Below are 27,365 nucleotides of genomic sequence, written 5' to 3' on the forward strand. Positions count from 1 at the left end.
AGAGAGGGGTTAGGAAACAGGATCCCTGCCGAGCAGAGATCCAGATGTGGGGCTCGATCCCAAGACTCTGGGATCATGACCTGAGGTGAAGGCAGAGGCTTTAACTCACTGAGCCACCCAGGCACCCCTACTCTATAGATTTTAATAGATTATAAATCAGTCTAGTTTTAAACCTTCTAGCTCTTTGTGCTTGTGTTACTTTTCTTTTCAATTTATAATATAGAATGACCTTTGTGATAAAGGCTTTCAGTTAGGAAGTTTATATTTATGTTGGTTTTTTACCTTTCATTGAGTACATTTGTTTTCTAGAATAACATAGTTTTCCATCTAAAATTCATCTGATTCATTTAACTTCAAAAGCAAATATATGCAAAAAATTGCATTAGCTTCTGAGGATAAAAAAGGCATTTTGTCAACTTCTCTAGAGGCTTACTGTGTAGACCTAGCAAATGCCATCTTCCCTTCCCCTCTATAAAGCCTTCCCAACTACCCTGACCCAACTGAAATGAATTTCTTCTATTTGGCACTCTTCTCAGTTTGTTAAGCATTTCTTAAAATACCTTGTGTAATATAATATACTTTGATGCAGTATCATTAGGAAATGCATTTCTAGTTAGGAAACAAGGCTGTTGTCGTAATCTAAGTAGGAGTAACATAAGTCTGAGCTAGGGTAGCAGCAGTGTAAATAGAAAATGAAGTGATTTATTTTGGAAATACTTCAAAGGATTTGGTAAATAATTGGAAGTGACCTGTAAAACGGAAGAATCAAAGAAAATACTAAAATTCTGAGCCTTATTGACCAGAAGATCCTTTTTTTTTACAGAGTATCTAGGTACATTTTCATCTTTCCAACCATCATTTAAGTCAAATAGAACAAGTATTTTTTATTTGTCACTCCTTCCTTTTAGATGAGGAAACTCAGTTCAGTTAGGACTTGCTCCAGTTCATGTTATTATTAAGCAGTAGCTCTAGGATCCAAACTCAGCTCTTTCCACTCCCATTTGATTTTGCCATGCTGAATTTGAAATCTTGGCAGAATGTGAAATTTCTAGGAGGTTTTGGGAGTCTGCATGACACAAGAGTTGAAGCAATAGGGATGGATGAGACTTCCAAGGAAGAATTTGTAGGTAAAGAAGAGAAAGAGAATCATGGATTGGATTTTGAGGAATACATGAATTTACAGGTGTTAAATTACTTATTTAGCTAAAAAAGAAGAGGCAAAGAAGAAAACTGGATAGGAACAATCCAAGAAATAGGAAGATAATCAAGAGTGGAAAGTATTGCTAGAAACTATAAGAGGCTTTCAAAATACAGAAACTGTTCAAAGCAAGATACCCATGTTATAGAGACAGGAGAATAAGGATAAGGAAAAGTCATTTAACAAATAGAAGATTATTTGAAACCTTTGAGGGTAGTCTTTTGAGGGAAGACTAAAGACTAGATTACACTAGGTTGAAGGACATATGAGAGTTACAAAAGAAGAGGCAGTAAGTTTAGACTACAGCTGACCCTTGGACAATGCAGGGGTTAGGGCCCCTGACCCTTCACAGTTGAAAATCTGCATATAACTTTTGACTACCCAATAACTTAACTTCTCATAGTTTAATGTTGAGTGGAAGCCTTACTAATAACATAAACAGTTGATTAACACATATTTTGTATGTTATATATATTATATACTATATTCTTACAATAAAGTAAGCTACAGAAAAAATGTTACTAAGAAAATCATAAGGAAGAAAATACACATTCACACATTCACCACATTCACAGTCCTGTACTATAAAAAGTCCACATGTAAGTGAATCCATGCCATTGAAACCTGTGTTGTTCAAGGGTCAACTGTACTTTTAAGAAATTTGTTTTTCATATTTTTATATTCTTAGGGAATCAGAATTTGGGATAATAAATGGGTGCATCGTATGTCTCTTTCTCCCACTTACCCTGAGTAGAACTTCACACTCTTCTGCAGTATGTGATCTGACTCACATGCGAAAGTCTTTGCTAATAACCTCATGTAGAGCTGAGCTCAAGGGGTCCTAAGAGGGCAACAAAATCTAATACTGCATCATTTGCATTTCTGACAGCATCAAAGAGTTTTAAGTGAAAACCTCATTTTAAAAAAAGTTGGGTATATTTTTGGCTTCATTTCTTTCTAAATCCTGAAAAAAAAGTGACAAATTTCTTATATAATACACTTATACTTTGTGTTTATGCGTATTCTTTTTTAAAGGATGGACTGGTCTTATGTATGTTCATGCAGAACACCTTAACAAGATTGATGAGGTAATGTATCTTCTTTTTAAAATATGAAATATGAAATTTAAAAAAACAAAAAGAGCTCTTCATTGTTCTGTTTTACACCAGTTAAAAAATACCCGCTTTTCAAATTATATTTATTTTAATGATGAACTATCTATTTGTGCTATCTAGAATAGTCATTTAATTAAATATTAGTGAAGTATGCATAGGTATTTAAAGATAAGAGAAGGGAGAGATAAAAAAAATTTTGACATAGCACTTTTCCTAAAGAGCTTATAAAATTATAAAAACTAAGATTCCATATTATTTAGCATACTTACTGATTGGCTAGTTGACCATCACTCTATTTTTGGTGCTCTTCATATGTGAGAGACTAGAAAGAATAATGGAATCAAAACATTATTCTAAAATACTTTTCTTCATTGCTTTAGTTCCTCTTCACCTTCCTTTCCCTAACTTGACTTTTTCTTATATAAATCTTAAAGTTTTTTGATCCCTTTTATTTGGAAGCAGAATGTGTTAATATATTTTCCATTACTTTAGGTGTGCAGCTTTGCATTTAGTTAGAACCTACAAAATACTCCATACTTTCAAAGCATATGGATTTACCTTGTAATACTCACACACTCCTCCAAAGTGGGTCTTTGCATACAGGAAAGGTGAAGAGATTTATTTTTACCACAGACCTATTTCTTTATATAGTTTTAGCTTATTGATCATTTCAATAGGTAATAAAAAAGGCATTTGGTAGGAATCTTTATAATAACACAGTTTGGAGCTTAGTCTTCTCTGCCACATTTCCTCCCTTTGGATGTAGCCTTAATTTTACCATCTAGCTTGACATCAATGAAAATGGAGTAAGATAAGATCACATTGAATTATTCTTGATTGTCAGTGCCTGAGGAGTTGTAGGAGCTTTATATTACATAAAAAACATTCATTTATTTAGGAGAAAGTTACAATATATAGTTAAAAATGCAGTTAGTAATATATAAAAATATATGTAAGGTATATATTTCATATGGTACTTATATACTTTATATATTTTATGTATATTCATATATAAAAATAGAGTTAATAGTTTAAAAATAATGATTCAGGGAGGTAGTTTGATAAACTTACATAGCATTTAGTATGAATTATTATATCTTAAGAATTACACTGTTATTCCTCACGATACACACAGGGTTTCTCTATCCTTTGAGGTATGTTTGTTATTGTGAACACAGTTCAATAATTTTGTTTCTACTGCATCTCAAGTTTTTTTAGAGTAATATTTGTAAGTTAATATAGAAAGGAAAAATATTGACATCCATTTTTTTCCTTCCTTCCTTCAACAAACAGACTCCCTTTAATAAGTGTTGCGCTGATTCAAGGTCGGGCATTGGGTGGAGGAGCAGAAGTTACTACAGCATGTGATTTCAGGTAAGGTGAAAATCGCTTTACTCTCTCCACAAATATAATCAACATGCTCAAACTTATTTTTTGCTGGAATATAAATATTAATTATATTCTTAAACAGGATGATCAGTTAGTGACTATTTTCTTCTTATCAATTTTTTTTTAAATTTAAATTCAGTTAATTGACATATATTATTTGTTTCAGAGGCACAGGTCTGTGATGCATCAGTCTTACATAATATCTAGTACTCATTACAACACATGCCCTCCCCAGTGTCCATCACCAAGTTACCCCATCCTCCCACCCCTTCCCCTCCATATGAATACAGAAAAGTATTATAAATGTATTTTCTCTTCCTTATGGTTTCTTTCTTTCTTTCTTATTTTTTAAGATTTAATTTATTTTGGAGAGAGAAGGAGAGAATGACCAAGGGTATGGGCAGAGGGAGAGGGAGAGAGAGCATCCCAAGCAGACTCTACACTAAGTACAGAGCCTGAAGCAGGGCTTGATCCCAGGACACTGAGATCATGACCTGAGCCAAAATCAAGAGTCAGATGCTTAACCAGGAGCCTCTCTTCCTTATAGTTTTCTTAATAACAATTTTTTTCCCCTCTGACTTACTTTATTATAAGAATACAGTACATAATACATGTAACATAAAAAATATGTGTTAATTTGCTGTTTATGTTATCAGCAAGGCTTTTGGTTGACAGTAGGCTGTAAGTAGTTAAGTTTTGGGAAGTCAAAAGTTCTATGCAGATTTTTGACTGCATGGATGCTAAGTGCCCCTAAACCCCATACTGTTCATGGGTCAACTGTATTTGACTTTTTTTTTAAATTTTTATTCTTTTTATTAACATATAATGTATTATTTGCCCCGGGTATAGGTCTGTGAATCATCAGGCTTACACACTTCACAGCACTCACTGTAGCACATACCCTCCCCAATGTCCATAACCCAGCCACCCTATCCCCACCCTCCCACTCCCCAGCAACCCTCAGTTTGTTTTGTGAGATTGAGTCTTTTATGGTTTGTCTCCCTCCCGATGGTATATGACTTTAAATAACTATCTAAGTCTCAATATCTTTTTAAAATAGAAATAATCTCTGCTAAATGTTTATAAATGTTTATAAATGTGAATGATCTAATGGATATGTAGATACTTAGCATAACACTTAACCAGGGTACACACTGATGCACACATGATATTGATTAGAGTCTTTTTTTTTTTTTAAAGAAGTTGCAGTATTATTTTTTTTTTTTAAGATTTTATTTATTTATTTGACAGACAGAAATCACAAGTAGACGGAGAGGCAGGCAGAGAGAGAGGAGGAAGCAGGCTCCCCACTGAGCAGAGAGCCCGATGTGGGACTCGATCCCAGGACGCTGGGATCATGACCTGAGCCGAAAGCAGCGGCTTAACCCACTGAGCCACCCAGGCGCCCCTTGATTAGAGTCTTAAGATTACCTTACGACTCCTAGACTTCTACAGAAATGTCAGTGTGGTAATATTTTGGCATATTTTTAAACATTTTTATTTTATTTTTTGGAGAGAGGGAGAGCACACAATTTGGGGGGGGGGGCAGATGGAGAGGGAGAGAGAGAATCTCAGGCAGGCTACACAAAGCGGGGCTTGATCCCAGAACCCTGAGATCATGACCTGAGCCAAAATCAAGAGATGGGTGTTTAACTAACTGAGCCACACAGGTGACCTGGTATAGTTTTAAACTTATTAATTCTCCTTTCACTGGAGATGATTTTCAACCTTCAGGCTAATCCTGGCCTCACTCCTTTTTTCCTATTCATCATACACTTGAGCCTGGAAGGAGAATGTTGGAACATACATTAAGAGGGGACTTTCAGTGTTTAAAATTCTGACTCTCCCTTTCAGATACTAAAGAGAAAGCCATTCCTTTCTGGCATGTAGGGTAGTAGACTAGAAGAAAAATAGCTGATTAATTCAGCATTTTCATTCCCTTTCAGCTCTGTTTCTTTGAATCACAAACTTTCATGTTTTTCAAAGTTCAGATTATCAAAGTATATAAGCTAAATCTTGTAATCTATGCACTGTACTAAAATGCTATGAAAATAGTCATGGTGCTATAATAAAAGATACCCATGAAAAAGAAAGAGAAAAACTTAAAATTAAGAATGCTTAAAGGTGTATATTACTTAATCAAAGACCTCTCTCTTCTAGCCTTCATTTTAACAAGTCTTAAATCACTTTTATCATAGTATAATTTACATTCTGTACTGTGTAACCACCTCCATAATCAAGATATAGAACATTTTTATCAACTCCACATGTTTGCATATACTGTTGCCCAAGCAATTCCCACCTTAATCCCAGGCAAACACTGATCACTTTTTCACTCTAAATAAGATTTGGCGGGGGGTGGGTGCGCCTGGGTGGCTCAGTGAATTAAAGCCTTTGCCTTTGACTCAGGTCGTGATCCCAGGGTCCTGGGATCAAGCCCCACATTGGGCTCTTTGCTCGGCAGGAAGCCTGCTTCCCTTCTCTCCGCCTGTCTCTCTGCCGATTTGTGATCTCTCTCTGTCAAATAAAAAAGAAAAAAATTTTTTTTTAATTTGGTTTTTTGGTTTATTTTTAGCTTTTTCTTTTATAAATAGATTCATTCAGTATATATTTGTGTGTGTGTTTCTGGCTTCTTTCATTCAGTGTAATTATTTTGAGATGCGTCAGTGTTGTACCATGCATCACTACCTCATTCCTTTTTAATGTTGAGAAGTTTTTTGTTGGGTGGATATACTACAATTTGTGTTCGAGATTCATATGTGTTATTCCATATATCACTGGTTTGTTCATTTTGTTGCTCAGTGGTATGCCTTTCTATGCATATTACATATTATTATGTATTATGGATAAAAGTCGTTTTATGTTAAGTCAAATATGTAACTTTTTTTGTCAAATATAAGTATTGTGAACATTCAGCCTTTTTATTTTGTGTCTTTTGAAGAGCAGAGTTTTTTTTAAACGTTTTTAGCTTTTCCATTTGTATTAATTATGGAATTATGAAAAACTTGTAGAATTTACACAAATAATTCCTATAAACCTTTCACTTCGTTTCCCCAAATGTTAATATCATACATAACCACAGTATAATTATCAAATCAAGAAATTAATATTATTTGTTACAGAACTTTTTACTAATTGAAAGACCTTATTCAAATTTTTTCAGTTGTCATACTGTCTTTTTTCTAATCCAGGGTCTAATCAGGAATCTATTGTTTATATAGTCATCCAGCTTTCTTATGATTAATATTTCTGTGGTATATCTTTTTCTGTCCTTTCATTTTAACCTATGCTGTATTTTTTAAAGGTAATTCTAGTTAGTAGATGGTACATATTTGGGTGTTGCTTTTTTTTCCAGTCTCATAATCTCTGCCTTTTAATTGGAGTGCTTATACCATTTATATTCTTCATTATTGATATAATAGGGTTTAAACCTATTATCTTAGTCTTTGTTTTCTGTTTGTCCCATCTATTGTTTATTCTTTCTTACTTTTTCTTCCTGCCTCTTTCTAGATTATTTTTTATGATCTCATTTTATCTCTAATATTGACTATACCTGTTTGTGTTATATATAAAAATATATTTTTTTCTAGTAATACATTTATATATAAACAAATATTTAAATAGTAGTGTGAATTTGTTATGTATATTAACATATATTTTTATGTATTTATTACATATATTACTATATACAGGCACACCTTAGAGATACTACAGGTTTGGTTCCATCTATCACAATAAAACAAATATTGCAGTAAAGCTAGTCAAATGAATTTTTCATTTCCCAGTACATGTAAAAGTTATATTTACATTATTTTGTAGTCTGTTGTGTGCAATAGCATTATGTCTGAAAAAACAATGTACATACCTTAATTAAAAAGTATTTTATGGCTAAAAAACGGCTAACCATCATCTGAACTTAAATGAGTTGTGATCTTTTCACCGGTGGAGGGTTTTGCCTCAGTGTTGATATTGGATGAATGAATAGGGTGGTGATTGGCTGAAGGTTGGGGTGGCTGTGGCAGTTTCTTAAAATAAGACAACAGTGAAGCTCACTTCATTGACGGACTTTCTCTTTCATGAACAATTTCTCTATAGTATGCGATGCTATTTGATAGCTTTTTTTTTTTGAGGAAACAGTGCCGTTTATTATTTAGTTAGTTGGTTAGTTCAGTTAGCCATCATATCGTACATCATTAGTTTTTGATGTAGTGTTCAATGATTCATTAGTTGTGTATAACACCCAGTTCTCATCACAAAACAAGCCCTCCTTAATACCTATCACCTGGCTACCCCCCACCTCCCTCCCCTCTTAGACCCACAGTTTGTTTCCCCAAATCCATAGTCTCTCATGGTTTGTGTCCCTCTCTAATATCCCCCACTTCAGTTTTCACTCCCTTCCCCTATGGTCTTCTGTGCTATTCCTTATGTTCCACATGTAGGTGAAACCATATGATAATTGTCTTTCTCTGCTTGACTTATTTCACTTAGCTTAATCCCCTCCATTTCCATCCATGTTGATTTGAATGGTAGGTATTCATTCTTTCTGATGGCTGAGTAATATTCCATTGTGTGTGTGTATATATATATCTATATATAGATATAGGTATATATCCCATATCTTCTTTATCCAGTCATCTGTTGAAGGGCATCTCGACTCCTTCCACAGTTTAGCTGTTGTGGACATTGCTGCTATGAACACTGGGATGCAGGTGCCCCTTCTCTTCACTATATCTGTAGCTTGATAGCATTTTACCCACAGAACTTTTTTCAAAATTGGAGTCAGTCCTCTCAAACTCTGCCACAGCTTTATCAACTGAGTTTATGTAGTATTTTAAATCCTGATTTTCATTTCATATGCAGGTATACATTTATATATACATATACTTATGTGTATAAATACATTTATAATGTATAGCTATATGCACACATATATGTTAATGTATTTTTGAGGTATTTAAAGAATAAGGAAGAACTGATTATTGATTATTAGAATTTGATGCTTGAAAAAAAATCTTAATTTAGATGGTGCAATATATTGTGTCATATGTGTTAAAAAATGAACAGACTTACAAAATTGAAGGTAAAAATGGAGCATCATTTAAATGCTTTCTTATGAAAGTGAGAATTAAACAGATTATTGAAACTCATCCCAGTACATTAAAAAAAGGGCAACGTATCAGAGCGCCAGAGCCAAGATGACATACAATAATTTTGTAATCAAAACAAATATAAAATGCTTTTGCAGCTAAAATGGAATTAATGTATCTTTAGTTACTCAAAACTATTGCTTTAGCACATAAGAAAGCTTTAAAAAAGTAGTCAAAGGCTGAATATAAATTTGCACTCAGACCTATATCTCTGATACTGCTTTAGCTGTTTGAGTATTCAGGGATTTTAGTTGAGATTTGTTTATGCTTTTATTTTGTTTTTAAGGTAATATTTAATGACTAAAAGTATTCTAAAATCATCCTTTCACATTCCTTTCTTTCAGAAAAGCTTACTACTCAGTATGTTTTTTGTAAATTTTGTGGTAATAGTTAAAGATATAAATAAGCATCTGTCTCATGTTTTTAACATATAGCTCTCCCTCAGTATATGTAGAAGGATATAATTTTATTTCTGGAGATATTATATTGGTCAATAATTTGTACTGAAATTTTAATTTTCTTTGTCAAGATTGTTCCCTTGAGCTATAAAAAAACTTGAATTACTAGAACTAACAGGATAAAATGTTAGTTAAACATTTTCAAAGTTTGAGTTATGGTACAACAGTTTTAAATGTGATTTAATAAAATACCACACAAAATAAAATAATCTAGGTCTTCCTTTTTGTACTTTAATTTTAACAAGCATCAAGCCTTCATGAGTTTAATGTTTTCTGACCAGTCAGGAAACCAGGATTCATTTAATAAATAATCAAAATGCATTGAGTGTAAAACTGTAAGTCAGTAGGCTTTCCTAGAAGATAAGAGAAGGCACGAGACAGGCTTAAAGCCTTGGAAACAGTTCTCTTTGATACCCTCTTTTGAATGGAGTCATCTCCTGCCTAGTCAAAACAAAATGCTGTGGTCCTCTTTAGATAACTAATCTTCATATTTAAGGGATATAGATCACTCTGCCAATACAAGAGTATTTCATTAAGTGAAAACTGGGTTTTTGTATGAATTTAAAAGTATATTAAATCTAAAATATATATGAATACGATTTACAATATAAATCATAAATTAATATTAAAAGTATATTCAAAAGCCAAGGAAGAAATTAAACCTAAAAGGCCAACTGCATTTATGAACTTACTTCATTTGAATCTGGTCTATTCCCCTGAAAATGTTTGCCTGTAAAATGGACATCCTGAATTTTAGCCATAATAATTCTGGGAGTGTATTCAGTAGCTCCAATAATCACTTACTCCTTGAAAAAATCATTTTTCTTCACAAAATGTAGAAAAAAATCACATGCATATGACTCTAGTTAATACCCAAATCAGTTTTGTTGTACTTATAGAACCAAAGGACACCATAGCAGTAATTCAGGCTGAAGATGGGACTGGTAAAAGAGAGATATCTTAGGCAACTCTTGACATTTATTGTGAGATATTTGAGTACTGTTACGTGTACTTCAAGTTACTTATTTCAAATATATTTTAGATTAATGAAAAAAGCAATGCTTTTTCTGTGGTTGTGGCAGTTTCTTAAAATAAGACTACAATCAAATTTACCACATCACTTCACTCTTCTTTTTACGAATTAATTCTCTTTGGCATGCAAGGCTGTTTGATAGATGATTTTACCTACAATAGAACTTCTTTAAAATTGGAGTCAGTCCTCTCCAACCCTGCCACTGCTTTATCAACTAAGTTTGTGTGGTACTCTGAGTCCTTTGTTGTCATTTCAGCTATCTTTACAGCCTCTGCACAAAGGGTAGATTCCAATCCAAAAAACATTCTCTTTTCCTTCTTTCTTTCTTTCTTTTTTTTTTTTTTTTTAAGATTTTCTTCAATTATTTGAGAGCGAGAAAGAGGACAACTTGGAGGGGAGGGGCAGAGGAGAAACAGACTCCTGCTGAACAGGGAGCCCAACGCAGGGCTCAATCCCAGGACCCTGGATCATGACTTGAGCTGAAGGCAGATACTTAACTAACTGAGCTACCCAGACACCCCTCAGAAACTGTTTTCTCTGGTCATCTGTAAGAAGCAACTCCTTATCTATTCATCATTGGTCATGAGATTGCAGCAATTCTGTCATATCTTTAGGCTCCACTTCCAATTCTAGTTCTCTTGCTAATCGCACCACATTTGCAGTTACTTTCTCCACTGGAATCTTGAATCTCTCCAAAGTCATCCATGAGGGTTAGAATCAACTTTTTCCAAACTCCTGTTGATGTTGACATTTTGACCTCTTCCCATGGATCATGAATGTTCTTTATGGCATCTAGAGTGGAGAATGCTTTCCAGGTTTTCAGTTTACTTTGTCATGACCTATCAGAGGCATCACTATTTATGGCAGCTCTAGACTTTGGTATTTCTTAAATAATAAGACTTGAAAGTCAAAATAATACCTTGATCCATAGGCTGTAGTTGGATGTTGTGTTAGTAGGTTTGAAGACATTAATCCCATATATCTTTGTCTGAGCTCTTGGGTGACCAGCTCCATTTATCAGTGAGCAGTAATATTTTGAGAGGAATCTTTTTTCAGAGTAGTAGATTTCAACAGTGGGTTTTGAAATATTGATTAAATTGTGTCGTAAACAGATGTGCCATCAGTCAGGCTTTGTTGCTTCATTTGCAGAGCATAGACAGAGTACATTTAGTAGATTTAGCATAATTCTTAAGGCCTCTAAGATTTTTGGAATGGTAAATGAACATTGGCTTCAACTTAGAGTCACCAGCTACATTAGCCTCTAACAAGTCAGTCAGCCTGTCCTTTGAAGCCTTGAAGCTCTCTAGCTATGAAAGTCCTACATGGCATCTTCTTCCAGTAGAAGGCTATTTCATCTACATTGAAAATGTGTTTAGTGTAGCCACCTTCATTAATTATCTTAGCTAGATCTTCTAACTTGCTATAGCTTCTACCTCAGTGCTTGATGCTTCATCTTGCACTTTTATGCTATAAAGATCCCTTCTTTCCTTAAACCTCATGAGCCAGTCACTGCTAGCTTTTTTAGACTTTTCCTCTGCAGCTTCCTCCCCTCTCTCAGCTGTCCTAGAGTTGAAGAGAGTTAGACCCTTGCTTTGGATTAGGCTTAGATTTAAGGGAATGTTGTATTGGTTTGATCTCTGTCCTGACCACTGAAACTTTGTATCAACAATAAGGCTGCTTTGCTGTCTTATCATTTGTGTTTTCAGTGGAGTAGCACTTTTAATTTCCTTTTAAGAACTTTTTCTTTGCATTCACAAGTTGGCTAACTGGTATAAGAAGCCTAGCCTTCATCTTACCTCAGATTTTGACATGCTTTTCTTAGTAAGCTTAATCATTTCTAGCTTTTGGTTTAAAATGAGACACGAGACTCTTCCTTTCACTTGAACACTTTGAGGCCATTTCAGGACTGTTAATTGGCCTAATTTCAGTTTTTCTGTTAAAGAATAGGGAGGCCCAAGAGGAGGAGAGAGATGGGGAATGACCAGTGGGTGGATCAGTCAGATCACACAACATTTATCAGTTAAGTTTGTGGTCTTAATATGGGCATGGCTCATGGTACCTAAAAACAGTTACAATAGTAACATCACAAATCACTGATCATAGATTATTATAACAAATATAATAATGATGAAAAAGTTTGAAATATTATAAGAATTATCACAATGCAACAAGGAGAGATGAAGGCAGCAGACCTATCAGAAAAACAGAGCTGATAGGCTTGCTGGATGGCAGGTTTGCTCTCAAGCTTCAATTTGTAAAATCACAATATCTGCAGAGTGCAATAAAGCAAAGCACAATAAAATGAGGTATGCCTACATATAAATATATGTTTGTGTGTATATGTACTATACACATATGTGTGTGTGTATGTACATATATATAAAATAAGAATATATTTCTAAAAAAATGAAACAGAAAACCAAAATATACAAATTTCTGGAATTGTAGTGTCTGGCATATATAGAAAAATAAATATTTCTAAAATACTGAAAAATATTTTCTCATTTTATATACATACACAAACAAATATGCATATATCTATAGATTTTTTTTTTTTACTCGTTGGTTTAGAGTTAATATGATGCATTTTAAACTTATCACAGCCCACCTTCCAATAATATTATGCTGTTTTTCATAAAATACAATACTACTTTAGTATATTCCTTATTTCCTTCTGTCCTAATGCTATTGTTGTACATTTTGCTTCCACATATTATAACTTCACAAATTATTATGCATTTAAGCACATCAGAATTTTTAACTTCATGAATGAAGATAATGATTTCCTTAACCCGAAAGTCTTCTATGTTGGATATGTTTTATTCTTTTTCATTTGGAACTCAGTTACGTCTAAGATAGCTGGACCTATATTATATCCAGATGATATTTTCACATTGCAATTAGTTTTTTGAGAATGTTCTTCTAGTTTTCTGAGAATGTAGTGAAAGCTATGAACCCTATCTTAGGAAACTTTGCATGAAATCTCATCCATGGGCCCCTGGTTTAGAACCCCTGTTTTCAAAGTAGGTTTTTCTACATGTATACTATTTTTTAAATATGAAATGTATGTATGAAATGACCACTTTTCACTGTATGTAAGATTTCCTCCTCAGTTAAGAACTACTAGTTTTCAAAGAGGTTAGGATCTTTAAAAATTGTCTTTATATTTAAAGATTTTATTTATTTATTTGACAGAGATCACAAGTAGATAGAGAGGCAGGCAGAGACAGAGGAAGCGGGCTCCCTGCTGAGCAGAGAGCCTGTTGCGGGGCTCAATCTCAGGACCCTGGGATTATGACTTGAGCCGAAGGCAGAGGCTTTAACCCACTGAGCCACCCAGGCGCCTCTTATACTATTCATTTTATGATTACCTTTTTTGTATATTTTTCTGACTACTGAAGTGGTTTTGGTAAGGCCTTAAAATATTTGGTGTTTCTATGTATAAAACATAAATGTTGAGTTTAGTGACCTGTTACAAATTGGGAACCTGCTACCATGATATGGATCAAGAATGGGAGTATTGTCAGCAATCCTGAAGTTGCCTATAAACCCCTTCTAAGTAACAGCCCTCTCATTTCCATCTAGGGGAAACTGTTACCCTAAATTTTATGAGAATTAATTTTTTTCCTAATGAAAGTAGTTCTCACTTTCCTTATTTCCTAAGAAAGGAAATTATCCTGTAACTGATATGTTCTATTTTTCTTCTTTTTGAACTCTGTATAAATGGCATCATATAGTAATAGAAATGGCATGAGGAGAGATCCACTAAGTTTATTCATTCAAAGTATTAAATTATTTTTCTTCTTTTTTTATAATTTATGACTGAGGTTCCAATTTATCAATTGAAATATATCACTTTGTATTCACATAAATATGTATATTAAAGTAGTATTGGTGTATAAGACAATTTTTAAAGATCCTAACCTCTTTGAAAACTAGTAGTTCTTAACTGAGGAGGAAATCTTACATACAGTGAAAAGTGGTCATTTCATATGACAGTGCCCTCTGCTGTTATCAGTGCAGATTGCATTGGGATACTACATTGGATTCTGAGAAGAGGAAGTGGTCATTGGCTTTATGGACAACGTGAGACTAAATTTAGAATGTTCTATGTGTGAAAGGATTAAATACTTTTCTCAATTAAACCTGAAATACAGGTACTTAAATATAATTTAAATATGTACTTATGAATATATTATAAATATTACATAAATATATAATTTAATATATTTAAAGAATATTCTAAGCTATATGTGAATGCACATTATTACACTTAAAAATCCTCCACATAAAAGTAAGTACAAATTAAACTTTATAGATACCCTCTGGATATCTTTAATGTAGAGCCTTTTGTTCATCTGTAAGCATTTAATTAGACTTTTGCATTGTCCTTCATAGTCGTTCCTGATCTGTGTTTCGGTAGTTAGGGTTTAGGACAAAAGGCAAAATCACAGGAAAAATAATCAGAGACTACTTAGTCTTTTAGTACTGCTAATTTTCCTTGCTTGCTATTTCATTCTCTAAGTGAAAGGAGTGTCATGTATCCTAGGGTCTCATAAAATATGTATGTTATTGGTTGTGAGATATCTGACTGTGCTTGCTTTCATCAGATCTAATAATATACCAGATACATTCACCTTCCCAATGAAGACATGTTCATTTGTGGATCAACTACTTGGTATATATAGGCTCTCATATTAAATTACATTTAGTTGAATCACTCATTAAACATACATTTAGCACCTATATGTACTAGACACTGACATTCAAGAACTTTTATGTCTTGGGATTTTATTTCATTTTTATAGTAATATAGTTTTACTGTATTTTATAAAATTATTGATTCACAGTTGACAAGTTGAAAAACAAATGGTAGGAACTGATCCTTCCTAATAGAAGTTTGAAAAGCACTGTCTTCGGCTGTTCAGCCCTTTTTAACCTACCTACCCTTGTAACTGTGGCTAGTGAGGTAGTTCAGTACGCATACTGAACTACCTCACTAGCCACAGTTAAAAGGAAGGGATAAGTCAATACAAGTTACGCTAGGTGATCTTTCCCCCGAGTTTATCAGTACCTTGTCAGTTACCTTCTGTGACAAATTGCTTTAATTATTCTAAAAATATATGCTTATTCCAAAAGAACACCAAAAGCTTTCATAGCATTCCACTAAAAAGATAAGTTTCTTCCTTAAGGATATATGTTGGCCCTTTTTAAGCTTGTTTGACTTTCTTACACTGGAGAATGGGCTGGAATTCACTCAACTAGGATTTTCATTTCTGCTGCTCTTCCATTACCCATGGGAAAACTATTTCAGAAGATGAGAGATACACTGAATACGAATATTCCAAAGAAATGAGCTCCTGTAGCATTCTTCCTGTCCCCAAACCCTGTAAACACCAGCTGATCATAAACATAATGAATTAATATTTTGGAATAGTTCAGAAACACCCAGGTCTGCTTGGCCTATATAGACCCTTATATTAAATTGCATTCGGTTGAGTCATAATTTTCATATAAAACATTCTTAGAGAAAATGGCATTTTAAGAACATTTTTAAGGGGCACCTGGGTGGCTCAGTGGGTTAAGCCTCTGCTTTCCTCTCCGGTCATGATCTCAGGGTCCTGGGATCGAGCCCCGAGTCTGGCTCTCTGCTCAGCGGGGAGCCTGCTTCCCCTTCTCTTTCTGCCTGCCTCTCTTCCTACCTGTGATCTCTCTCTCTCTGTCAAATAAATAAATAAAATCTTAAAAAATATAAAAAATAAAAACATTTTTAAAAGCAAAACACTAACTTATGAATTCAAAATTGGCATTCCTCAGTGCTCAGAATCTAGTCATCCAAACATTATGTTTTCCTTTTAGTGATAAAATTGATGTGAGGAAATAAAAAGCTAGAACTGTGATAAAATAATTCGCTTCTAACTTTTTAATCTACCTTGACTAATTAAAATATTTAGAATGAAATATAAATTAAGAAAATACTTATTTGAGTATAAATTTTCTATTGCAGCCATAACAAATTGCCACAAATTGTAGTGGCTTAAAACATCAGTTTATCTCACAAATGTATAGGTCTGAAGTCCAGCTGGGCTCAACTGGTTTCTCTAACACTGCTCACAAAAGGCCAAAATCAGTATGTCAGCTGGACTGGGCCTTGGAGATTCAGGGAAAACCACTTCCAGGCTCGTCCTGATTACAACTGGCAGATTTCAACGCTATGCATTTGTACGGCTGAGGTCCCTGTTTTCCTTGCTTACTATCAGCTGGGAACCAGTCTTTGCTCCTAGGAGATACCTGCATTCCTTGTCATGTTTTCCATGTGGCCCCCTACAACAATGGTGGGATGAGTTTTTCCTCATTTACCTTTCTGCTGCATCTCTGTAACTCCGGTTGGAGAAAGTTCTCTGCTTTTAAGAGCTCATGTGGATAAGTTGGGCTCACTCAGATAACCTCCCTATTTTAATGTATGTAAAACTTTATTACATCCACAAAGTCTCTTCTTATGTGAAGTACACGTGATGCACATGTTCCAGGGATTAGGCCGTGGACATCTGTGGGGGCATTCTGCCTACAACATAACAGGCTTGGCATAGAGAATATAGTTGTCACGTTTCACCTATCTGAGCACTAATGAGAACTGGTAACTTTGTTATTCTAAGTTACCTTTGTAAACTACTTTTATTTTTCTTAACTTTTATTTGGATACTTTTTGGAAAACAGTAATAATTCCTATATATGTCAAATTAATAAAGGTTCACTTATGCAGACCTTTTTAAAAATATTTAATTTATTTATTTGAGAGAGTGCACAATCAGGGGTTGGGGAGATAGGGGAGGGGCAGAGGGAGAGGTAGAAGCAGATTCCGCACTGAGCAGGGAATCCCATGCAGGCTCGCAGTCTTGATCCCAGGACCCTAGAATCATGACCTGAGTCAAAAGCAGATGCTTAACTGACTGAACCATCCAGGTGCCCCATATCTTAAGAGTAATTATAATATGGTTTCTTACATTGGCTTTGAACTCAAGATTCCAGAATGTGCTTTAGGAGGTACTTAGAACACTCATTCCTTTATTCCACTTTCTATCTTATTCCACATCACTCAGAAATGGGAGTGGGCAGCCAGAATGAATGAAGTTAACAAGTGAGGAAACGACAGATGTTGGTGAGGATTCAGAGAAAGGGGAACGCTCCTACACTGTTGGTGGGAATGCAAGCTGGTGCAGCCACTTTGGAAAACAGTATGGAAGTTCCTCAAAAAGTTGAAAATAGAGCTACCCTGTGACCCAGCAATTGCACTGCTGGGTATTTACTCTAAAGATACAAATGTAGTGATCCTAAGGGGCCTGTGCACCCGAATGTATATAGCAGCAATGTCCACAATAGCCAAACTATGGAAAGAACCTAGATGTTCATCAAAGATGAATGGATAAAGAAGATATGGTATACATATACCATGGAATACTATGAAGCCATCAAACATGAAATCTTGCCTTTTGCAACAACGTGAATGGAACTAGAGGGTATTATGCTGAGTGAAATAACTAAGTCAGACAAAGACAATTATCATATGATCTCTCTGATATGAAGATTGTGAGAGGCAGGGCGGGGGGTTGTGGGGAGTAGGGAGGAAAAAAATGAAACAAGATGGGGTCGGGAGGGAGACAAACCATAAGAGACTCTTAATCTCACGAAACAAACTGAGGGTTATTGGGGGTTGAGGGGATAGGGATAGGATGGCTGGGTTATGGACATTGGGAAGGGTATGTGCTATGGTGAGTGCTGTGAAATGTGTAAGCCTGATGACCGGTATCCCTGGAGCAAGTAACACGTTATATGTTAATTTTAAAAAGTAGAGGTGCGGAAGGACAGAGAAAAGAAAAATCCTGAAAACTACCCTAGAAAAGAGAAAATGATGGACTCAGACTGCTTGGCTTTTAGCATCAGTTTTTGGCAAGGGAAATCATGTAATTTTTTTTTTAAGATTTTATTTATTTATTTGACACAGAGAGAGAGAGACCACAAGTAGGCAGTGAGGCATGCAGAGAGAGAAGGAGAAGCAGGCTCCCCTCAGAGCAGAGAGCCTGACACGGGGCTTGAACCCAGGACCCTGAGATCATGACCTGAGCCAAAGGTAGAGGCTTAACTTACTGAGCCACCCAGGCGCCCCCATCTAAATATTTTAATGACGTATCTAATATTTAATTTTTTGTTACTGAATTAGGTGCAAGACAGAAACTAGAATTGCATTTTTTTGTTGTTTGGAAACAATTACAAACTTATAGGAAAGTTTAGGAATGATACAAAGAATTTCCCTATACCATTCACTTAGGTTACCGGTTTTTAACATTTTGATATTTTGTTTTTACTTTCTATCTCTCATATATGTATATGTATATCTGTATATCTATGTGTATATATTTTTTCTGAGAAATTTGACAGTAGGTTGCAAACATCTTGCCCTATTCATCCTTTATACGTACACATATTTATATATATACACACACACACGAATAATTATATATATATAATTTTTTTAAGAACAAGAATATTGTCTTAAATATATATAATTATATATATATATAATTTTTTTTAAGAACAAGAATATTGTCTTACATAACTACAGTACTGTTGTCAAATGCAGGAAATTTAACAATGATGCTGTACTTCTATCTAATATACTGTCTGTTTACCAATTTTGTTGGTTAGACAGTAATGTTCAGTATAGCATTGTTTTCCTCCATTACAGGGTCATGTACTGCATTTAGTTTCAGGATCTCTTCACTTTCTTTTATTCTGGAAGAGTTCTCTAGCCTGACTTAGTCATTCACAACATTGATAATTTAAAGAAAATAGGTCAGTTTTTGCTTTTTGTTTTTTAATAGATTGTTCTTCATTTTGAGGACTTTTGATATTTTCTCATTATTCAGTTCAGTTTTTGTGTCCCTGGATAACATCCCTGCAAAAGTGATTATTATATTCTCAGGGTATCACATCTGGATGCACACAAGTGTTTTTTCTGCCCATCATTGGTGATGCTAATTTTGATCACCGTGTCCAAAGTTTGGTTTCCCTACTATACATGCTCCTTTCCCCCTTGAGAGATGCTTTAAGACAAGTGTAATACTGTGTTTTTCACCAGACTTTCTTCACTGGATTTTTGCATTCCCTGATTATTCTTCTGAAACCATCTTTACTATGATGGTTGCAAATTTGTGTTTTTCTAATTCCACCATTCCCTCCATGTGTATCAGTTGTCATTGGTAAAGGGTAAAGCGCCCCTTTACTATTTTCCCTCTGTGTGTGTGTGTGTGTGTGTGTGTGTGTACATTTGTCATCAGTGTGGATTAATAGATTCCTGTTTTGTTTTGTTTTCAGTGGTTTATGATTCATTACTGTCCTTGATTATTTCAATGCTTTAGTCGTCCCAGATTTGGCCAGTGAGAAGCCTTTCAAGTTGGCTCCTGTATCCTTTTGATAATGCTCCATCATTCATCCATTCATCCATTCAGGTACTTCCTACTTTCTGAGTACAGTATTGTAGGCATCTTAGATCTTCCTCTCCTTGACCCTAGATTCAGACATTTCTCATAGAAGTACTAGTTTTTTGTTACTTTGGTTGGTTGGTTGGTTGGTTGGTTTTGTTTTTTTAGCATTGGTTCTTTGAGTAGGGGATAGTATTAAAAAACAAACAAACAAACAAACAAACCAGGATCTGGATGCCTGGTGGTGTTCTCATCTTTGTTTCTGTACTGTCTTAGCAAACAAAGCTAGAGCATGCATTAATTTAATCCATTCATTCATTAGAGATTATGCATTTATACTTGATATCTCCCAATCCAGTCTATTCTCATGAAGCTTGTTCTTGTCTCCTCCATTCCATATTGTATCTCCTCCAACCCTGGATCCCTGGCTCCCAGTAACATCATTGTATTTGTATTTACTCATTTGCTTAATCTTATAATGCTCATGAGGTAATTTTAGAATTGTTGTGTCTATACCGCTGTGAAAAGAAGCTACTAAAAAGAGTTCAAGTTTTGCCTGTTGTCTTTTGGGTTTTTTTTGGTCTCCTAGACTAAGGGTAAATAATCCAAGTATTGGACTGTGTTCAGAAGTTACTTGTACGAGTTCCCTGTTGTTTTTCCTTCTTCAGTGTGATTATGTTAGTCATTAGAGGTTCATTTAGTTTCAGTATTCAGTTTTAATTTTTTTCATTCTTCCCATCCTTGTTGCTTGAAGTTGTTTTTCATATGTACAGTGTTGGCAATGAAGGACTGTACTTTTTTAGTAGTATTAATGGTATGTTTTAAGGATAAATTCTAGGAGTACTGCTGAATCAAAGGTTAAATGAATGTTTAGCTTTATCAGATATTGCCAGATTCTTTTCCATAAGGAATAGACAATTCTTAGATTTTTCTGTGTTCTGTTTGACTTAGCCTTGCCTACAAAGGCTACAGTTAAGCTTCTGAATGTTTGCCAGTCTAATGGGTGAGGATAGTGTTTCTGCATAGTTCTAACATTCATTTCTCCCAGAGTAGGTTGAGTTGATCATATTTCCAGTGGTTAAGAAGCATTTTTATAATTTTTGTGAATTACCTATTCATTTTTTGCTTATTTCTCTATAGAATATTTGGCTTTTTTACCCTTAATTTTTATAAGTTCTTTAAATATTAGGATTATTTCCCATTTTTGATGCCATTTTGATGATTCGGGATATTTGCCCTTTTTTAATGTATTTGTCCAGCTTGTTATTGTGTCTTTTGACTTTGCTTATGTTTTCTTGTTTATTTTTGCCATGAAAGCATTTATTTTATTGTAGTCCTATTTATCCATCTCTTCTTTAATTGCATTGGGATTTGAGTACTTTTTAAAAGCTTTCCATATGTTCACGTTATAGAGGAATTCACTCATATTTTCTTCTAATACTTGTATAGTTTTGTGTTTTATGTTTGTATATCTAATCCATTTTTGAGTTTATTTTTATGGAGTGAATAATGAATCTTATTTTCTCTGTTTTCCAAATGGTGATCCTTTGTCTCAATACTATTTCTTTAGGAAGGCCTTCTGTGGATATCACTGTCATATCATATACATATTATATATTCAGTTTATCTTATACTGGACACTAGATCTTATCATATACTAGATTTCCACTTACAGTTGCATCTTTTGGTAGATCTCTCTTCTGTTACATTGGTTTGTTTGCCTATTCATGTACCAGGATACTATTCTTATATATTTTTAAATATGTCTAATTATTTTTAGTATGTTTTAATATGAGGTAGGGCCAGTCCCTGCTCATACCTTTTTTCAATTTATTTTCCTTGCTCTTCTTGCATATTTATTTTTGTAGGAGCTTTCATATGAATTTATCTACCTCCAGAATAGAAATAGGTATTGATATTTTTATTTGACTAACATTAAATTTATAAATTAATTTAGAGAGAACTGATATCTTGATAATGTTGAGACACACACTAAACCGAGAGCAGGAGATGTCTTAACATTTGTTTAAGTCTATTTTTATGTCTCTCAGGGAAGTTTTATAATTCTCTTAATGCATTTAAAAATATTTTATTGCAAGTTTATTTCAAAGTATTTTGCTCTTGTTGCCATTGCAAACTGAGTTTTCCCTTCCTTTATGTCATCTTCTTTCTTTCTTTCTTTCTTTTTTTAAATTAATATAATACATTACTTGCCCCGGTACAGGTCTGTGAATCATCAGGCTTACACATTTCACAGCACACACCATAGCACATAGCCTCTCCAATGTCCATAACCCAGCCACCCTATCCCTACCCCGCCACCCGCCAGCAATCCTCAGTTTGTTTTGTGAGATTAAGAGTCTCTTACAGTTTGTCTCCCTCCCGATCCCATCTTGTTTCATTTTTTCCTTCCCTACCCACCATAACCCCTGCCCTGACTCTCAGATTCTTCATATCAGAGAGATCATATGATAATTTTCTTTGATTGACTTATCTCACTCAGCATAATACCCTCTAGTTCTATCCACATCATTGCAAATGGCAAGATTTCATTTCTTTTGATGGTTGCGTAGTATTCTATTGTGTATATATACCATATCTTCTTTATCCATTCATCTGTTGATAGACATCTAGGTTCTTTCCATAGTTTGGCTATTGTGGATATTGCTGCTAAAAACATTCAGGTGCACGTGCCCCTTCAGATCACTACATTTGTATCTTTAGAGTAAATACTCAGTAGTGCAATTGCTGGGTCATAGGGTAGCTCTGTTTTTTGAGGAACCTCCATACTGTTTAACAGAGTGGCTGCACCAGCTTATGTCATCTAATTTCTTTCTTGTGTATAGGGTGAACATTATTTTTATGTTAATTTTATATGTTGCTACCTTCCTGAATTTTTCTGTTGTTTGAATTGGTTTTATCATTAATTCTTTTTTCTAATTATGCAATAGAGATAGTTTCATTTGTCCCAATTATTATTTCTCTGATAGTTTCCTATTCTTTTTTTTTTTTTTTAACTTATTTGACAGAGAGAGATTACTAGTAGGCAGAGAGGCAGGCAGAGAGAGAGGGGGAGGCAGGCTCCCTGCTGAGCAGAGAGCCCAATGTGGGGCTCGATCCCAGGACCCTGAGATCATGACTGAGCTGAAGGCAGAGGCTTAACCTACTGAGCCACCCAGGTGCCCCTAGTTTCCTATTCTTATTGTTGTGTTTTGCTTGAAGACCCTGAGTTTTCTCTATCTATAAAGTCTAGTATTTTATTAGGATATGTCTGAGAGTTGATTCTTTAGTCAGTTTCCCCAGGTATCCAGTGAACTCTCAATATTTGTTGTTTCTTTTCCAGTTATTCATATATTATTTCTCTAACTTCTTTTTCTTTCCTTTTTTTTTTCTTTTCTTTTTTCTTTCTTTCTTTCTTTCTTTCTTTTTCTTACCAATTCTCATTCTCTTGGTTGTTTTCCTACTTATCTTTGGTGCCCTATGTTTAATTTTTATTTAAACCTATTCTTGTCTGAGCTCAGTCAGCTCTCATTCATTTATCTCCTAGCCCCTGTGCCTTTGTGTGTGTGTGGGGGGGGAGTTGATTTCTACTCCTGATTTTTTTTTTTTTAAGATTTTATTTATTTATTTGACAGAGAGAGATTACAAGTAGGCAGAGAGGCAGGCAGAGAGAGAGAGGAGGAAGCAGGCTCCCTGCTGAGCAGAGAGCCCGATGCGGGACTCGATCCCAGGACCCTGAGATCATGACCTGAGCCGAAGGCAGTGGCTTAACCCACTGAGCCACCCAGGCACCCCTGATTTTTAAATTTCTGATTCAAGGGGTGCCTGGGTGGCTCAGTCATTTACACATCTGACTCTTGATTTCGGCTCAGGTCATGATTTCAGGGTTGTGAGATTGAGCTTTACATGGGGCTCTGTGTCGCGCATGGGAGCCTGCTTAAGATTCCTTCCCCATTTGCCCCCACCCCACGCCCCCGCCACTGTCACACTTGCCTGCACTCTTTCTAAAAAAAAAAAAGCATTTAAATTTCTGATTCAGTGTTTTTTTTTCCTATAAACTCTGCTCTTTGAAGATATTGAATGCATTTTGGAGTGGTTGTTACTAGTTTTTCTTCTATTTCATGGTTTTACATGGGGAGGGAGGTGCTTTTCATCAGCAGAAACATTTGAATTTACATGTTCTGCTTTATTTTTACAGTAGCTCTTTATAGAATTAGCTTGATATTTTCTATTTCTGAGTATTTTGTGGCTAGGATTCCTAATTTGAGAGTGCCAATTTCTCACAGTTTAGATTTTGAACAGACGCATAGTGACACAGTGGAAATGGAAGAGAAGATAGCATGGCTTGTATCTCTTTTGTTTCTATAGAATTCTTCCCCCCCCCCCAATTTTTTTATTTCTTTAAGGGAATCACCCCTTCTCCTCTTCTCTGGGTCTTTTTTTCGGAAATTGTGCTTATTCAAGCTATCAATTTTAGCCTTATTCATTTTTTTTTTTTTTTTTACTTTTTAATTAATTTTTATTTTTTTATAAACATATATTTTTATCCCCAGGGGTACAGGTCTGTGAATCACCAGGTTTACACACTTCACAGCACTCACCAAAGCACATACCCTCCCCAATGTCCATAATCCCACCCCCTTCTCCCAAACCCCCTCCCCCCAGCAACCCTCAGTTTGGCCGGAGGTCAGGCAGACGGGAGAGCCTTATTCATTTTTAAGCTCCTTTTCTATAGCCAGTGCTGTGAACTAGCAAATCCCCAAATTGTACTCAATTTTTTAGAGTGTAGTACCACATTTTCTCATTCTGGGGGTGATTTTAACTGTACTTGCTCAAAGTTTTCCATTTCCCTGTCCTGTTTTACATGGATGTGTTAAGCTGCCTCGTTATCACTTTGTGCCCATTGGCTTGCAACAGCAGCAGGAAAGCATTTTTTAGTTGGTGTTTATTTCTGTAGTTAAAGATAATTTCAGGGCACCTGGGTGGCTCAGTGGGTTAAAGTCTCTGCCTTCAGCTTGGGTCATGATCCCAGGGTCCTGGGATCAAGCCCCACATCGGGCTCTCTGCTTATTGGGGAGCCTGCTTCCCCCTCTCTCTACCTGCCTTTCTGCCTACTTGTGATCTCCCTCTTTCTGTCAAATAAATAAATTAAAAAAAAAAAGATAATTTCAAGTATGCATTATTCTCTGTCTCTGAGTAATCCTGTCATTGTGGCTTTCTTTCACTCCTTGTTAATTTGTAATTTGGGAGAGGATGCATGGAAATACCAGGAATCAATCGGCAGCAGTCTTCTAGACCAACCCCTGAAGTTTTAGTTTTTAAAACTTAGCAGATTAATCAGTGAAGTTTTCCAAACATTTAAGAAAGAAGTAACATCAATCTTACATATACTCTTTATTTGAATAGAAGTTTTACTTTCCAGCTCTTTTAATGAGTATAATATTTATTCCAAAACCTAGAAATGACATAATAGGAAAGCAAATTACAGACCAACCCTGTAAACATAAATGTAAAAATCCTTAACAAAATATTAACAAATTTAATTTAATGATAAAAATGATAATGCATCATAACTACGAGGGGCTTTTTCTAGAAATTCAAGGTAGGTTTAACATTAGAAAACCAATTTGTATAATATACCATATTAACAAAAAAGGGAGACAGATCATTACAATCTGATAGATGCAGAAAAAGCATTTGACAAAATTCAACATCCATTCGTGATAAAAACTCAACACACTAGGAAGGAACTTTCTTAGTCTAATAAAGAACATTTACAAAAATCCTACAGGAAACATCTTCGTAATGATAAAAATATTAAAAGCTTTCTCTCTGACATAAAGAACAAGGAGAGTACTGTCGCCACTTCTGGTCATAATTATACTAGATATCCTAGACAGTTTAGTAAGGCAAGATTAAAGAAGTTATAACGATTGGATTCTAAGAAATAAAACCTTATTATTCACATTTGACATCACTGTGATCCAAAAGAATATATAAGCTAATCTTTTAGAATTAATAAGTGAACTTTGTAACTTTTCTGGCTGCAAAGTCAGTAAAAGTCAATAGCATTTCTATATTACAGCAGCAAACAAATAAATAACAAAATTTTAAAAAACTATACATTGAGAGTAGCATTACAAAAAAACCTAACACCTAGGAACAAATAAAAAGGCATGTCAGAATTTTACATTGAAAACTGGAAAACAATGCTGAGAGAAATTAAAGAATACCTAAATAAATGGTGAAATAGAAATATACCATGTCCATGGAATAAAAGACTCAATATTTTAAAGATTGACCTCTCCCCCCCCCAAATAATCCACAGATTCAATGTAGTTCCAATAAAAATCCCAGCAAGTAGGTGTGTATGGGTGTGGGTGTGGGTGTATCAGCAGTCTCTAAAATTCATATGGAAATGCAGAATGCCCGGAAGAACTAAGGAAGTCACAAAGAACAAAGTTAGAAGGCTTATACTATCAGATAGCAAACCTGTTATAAAACTAAAGTAATTTAAACAGATGCTTTCTGTACATACAATGGTACAAAAACTGACCAGTAGAGTTCAGAAACACATTGAAAATATATGGTTATTTAATCTAAGACAAATGTGACACTGTTTGTGCATTGGGGAGGAATGGTCTCTTTAGTCAGTGTATTTATATGTGTAAAATCCATTCTTGATGAATTGCAGATAAAAAAGTGAAAGGTAAAACACTGAAGCTGTTTAAAAGAAAACAGGAGAATATATTTGTGGTCTTAAAGTAGTCAAAGATTTCTAAAACAGGACACAATAATCACTAACCATAAAGAAAAAGATTGATAAATTAGACTATATTAAAGTTACTAACTTCTATCAAAAACTTAAGTAAAAGCATGAAAATGCAACCTGCAGAGGGAGAGATGATCTCAATATTTGTATCTGACCAAAGACATAGTTAGAATAAAGAAAGAACTCCTTCAAGGTAGTAAGACAACCCAGTTAAAATAAAGGGGCAGAAAATTCCAGTTTTTCAGAGGATATCTGAATGGCCAAAAAAAAAAAAAGCCATAAAGCACTAAATTTAATTAGCCATTAAAGAAATGCAAATTAATTTTATAATACTCCTACAAGAAAAGCTAAGATGAAAAACATAGAATATAGTCAGTGTTAGCAAGGATGTGAAGCAACTGCAGCTTTCAGAAAATACTGATGGGAGTGTAAGTTGGTACAATGGACAATGCCCAGTATGTACTAATGTGGAATGTCACATATTCTATGACACAGTAATTCTATTCCTGTGTATGTGTGGTTAAACAGAATAATGGCCTTCCAAGCCCTGGAGCCTGTGAACATGTTATGTTATATTGCAGGGAGGAATTAGATTGCAGATAGATATAAGGTTGTTACTCAGCTGACTTTAAAACAGAGGGATTATCCTGGTTTAATCCCCTACCCTGGTGGGTAGACCCAGTGTAACCACAAGGGTCCTAAAATGCTATAAAGGGACACTGACAAGTTCAGAGTCAGGAAAGGGGGGTTAGTGATAGAAGCAAGATCTGAGTT

At 34.8% G+C, this 27,365-nt stretch overlaps 1 protein-coding gene across 5 annotated transcripts in view; it reads left to right on the forward strand.

Annotated features, from left to right (window-relative positions):
* ECHDC1 (ethylmalonyl-CoA decarboxylase 1) overlaps positions 1–27,365 on the forward strand; it is a 67,803-nt gene that overhangs the window by 29,628 nt on the left and 10,810 nt on the right. For all 5 annotated transcript variants that reach the window (XM_032339587.1, XM_032339589.1, XM_032339590.1 and 2 more), the window contains exons 4-5: positions 2,234–2,286; positions 3,607–3,687. In XM_032339587.1, coding sequence (XP_032195478.1) covers positions 2,234–2,286; positions 3,607–3,687 — 134 coding nt within the window. The remainder of the gene's footprint in view (positions 1–2,233; positions 2,287–3,606; positions 3,688–27,365) is intronic.

This window comes from Mustela erminea, chromosome 4 (assembly GCF_009829155.1).
Source record: "Mustela erminea isolate mMusErm1 chromosome 4, mMusErm1.Pri, whole genome shotgun sequence".
NCBI lineage: Eukaryota > Metazoa > Chordata > Mammalia > Carnivora > Mustelidae > Mustela > Mustela erminea.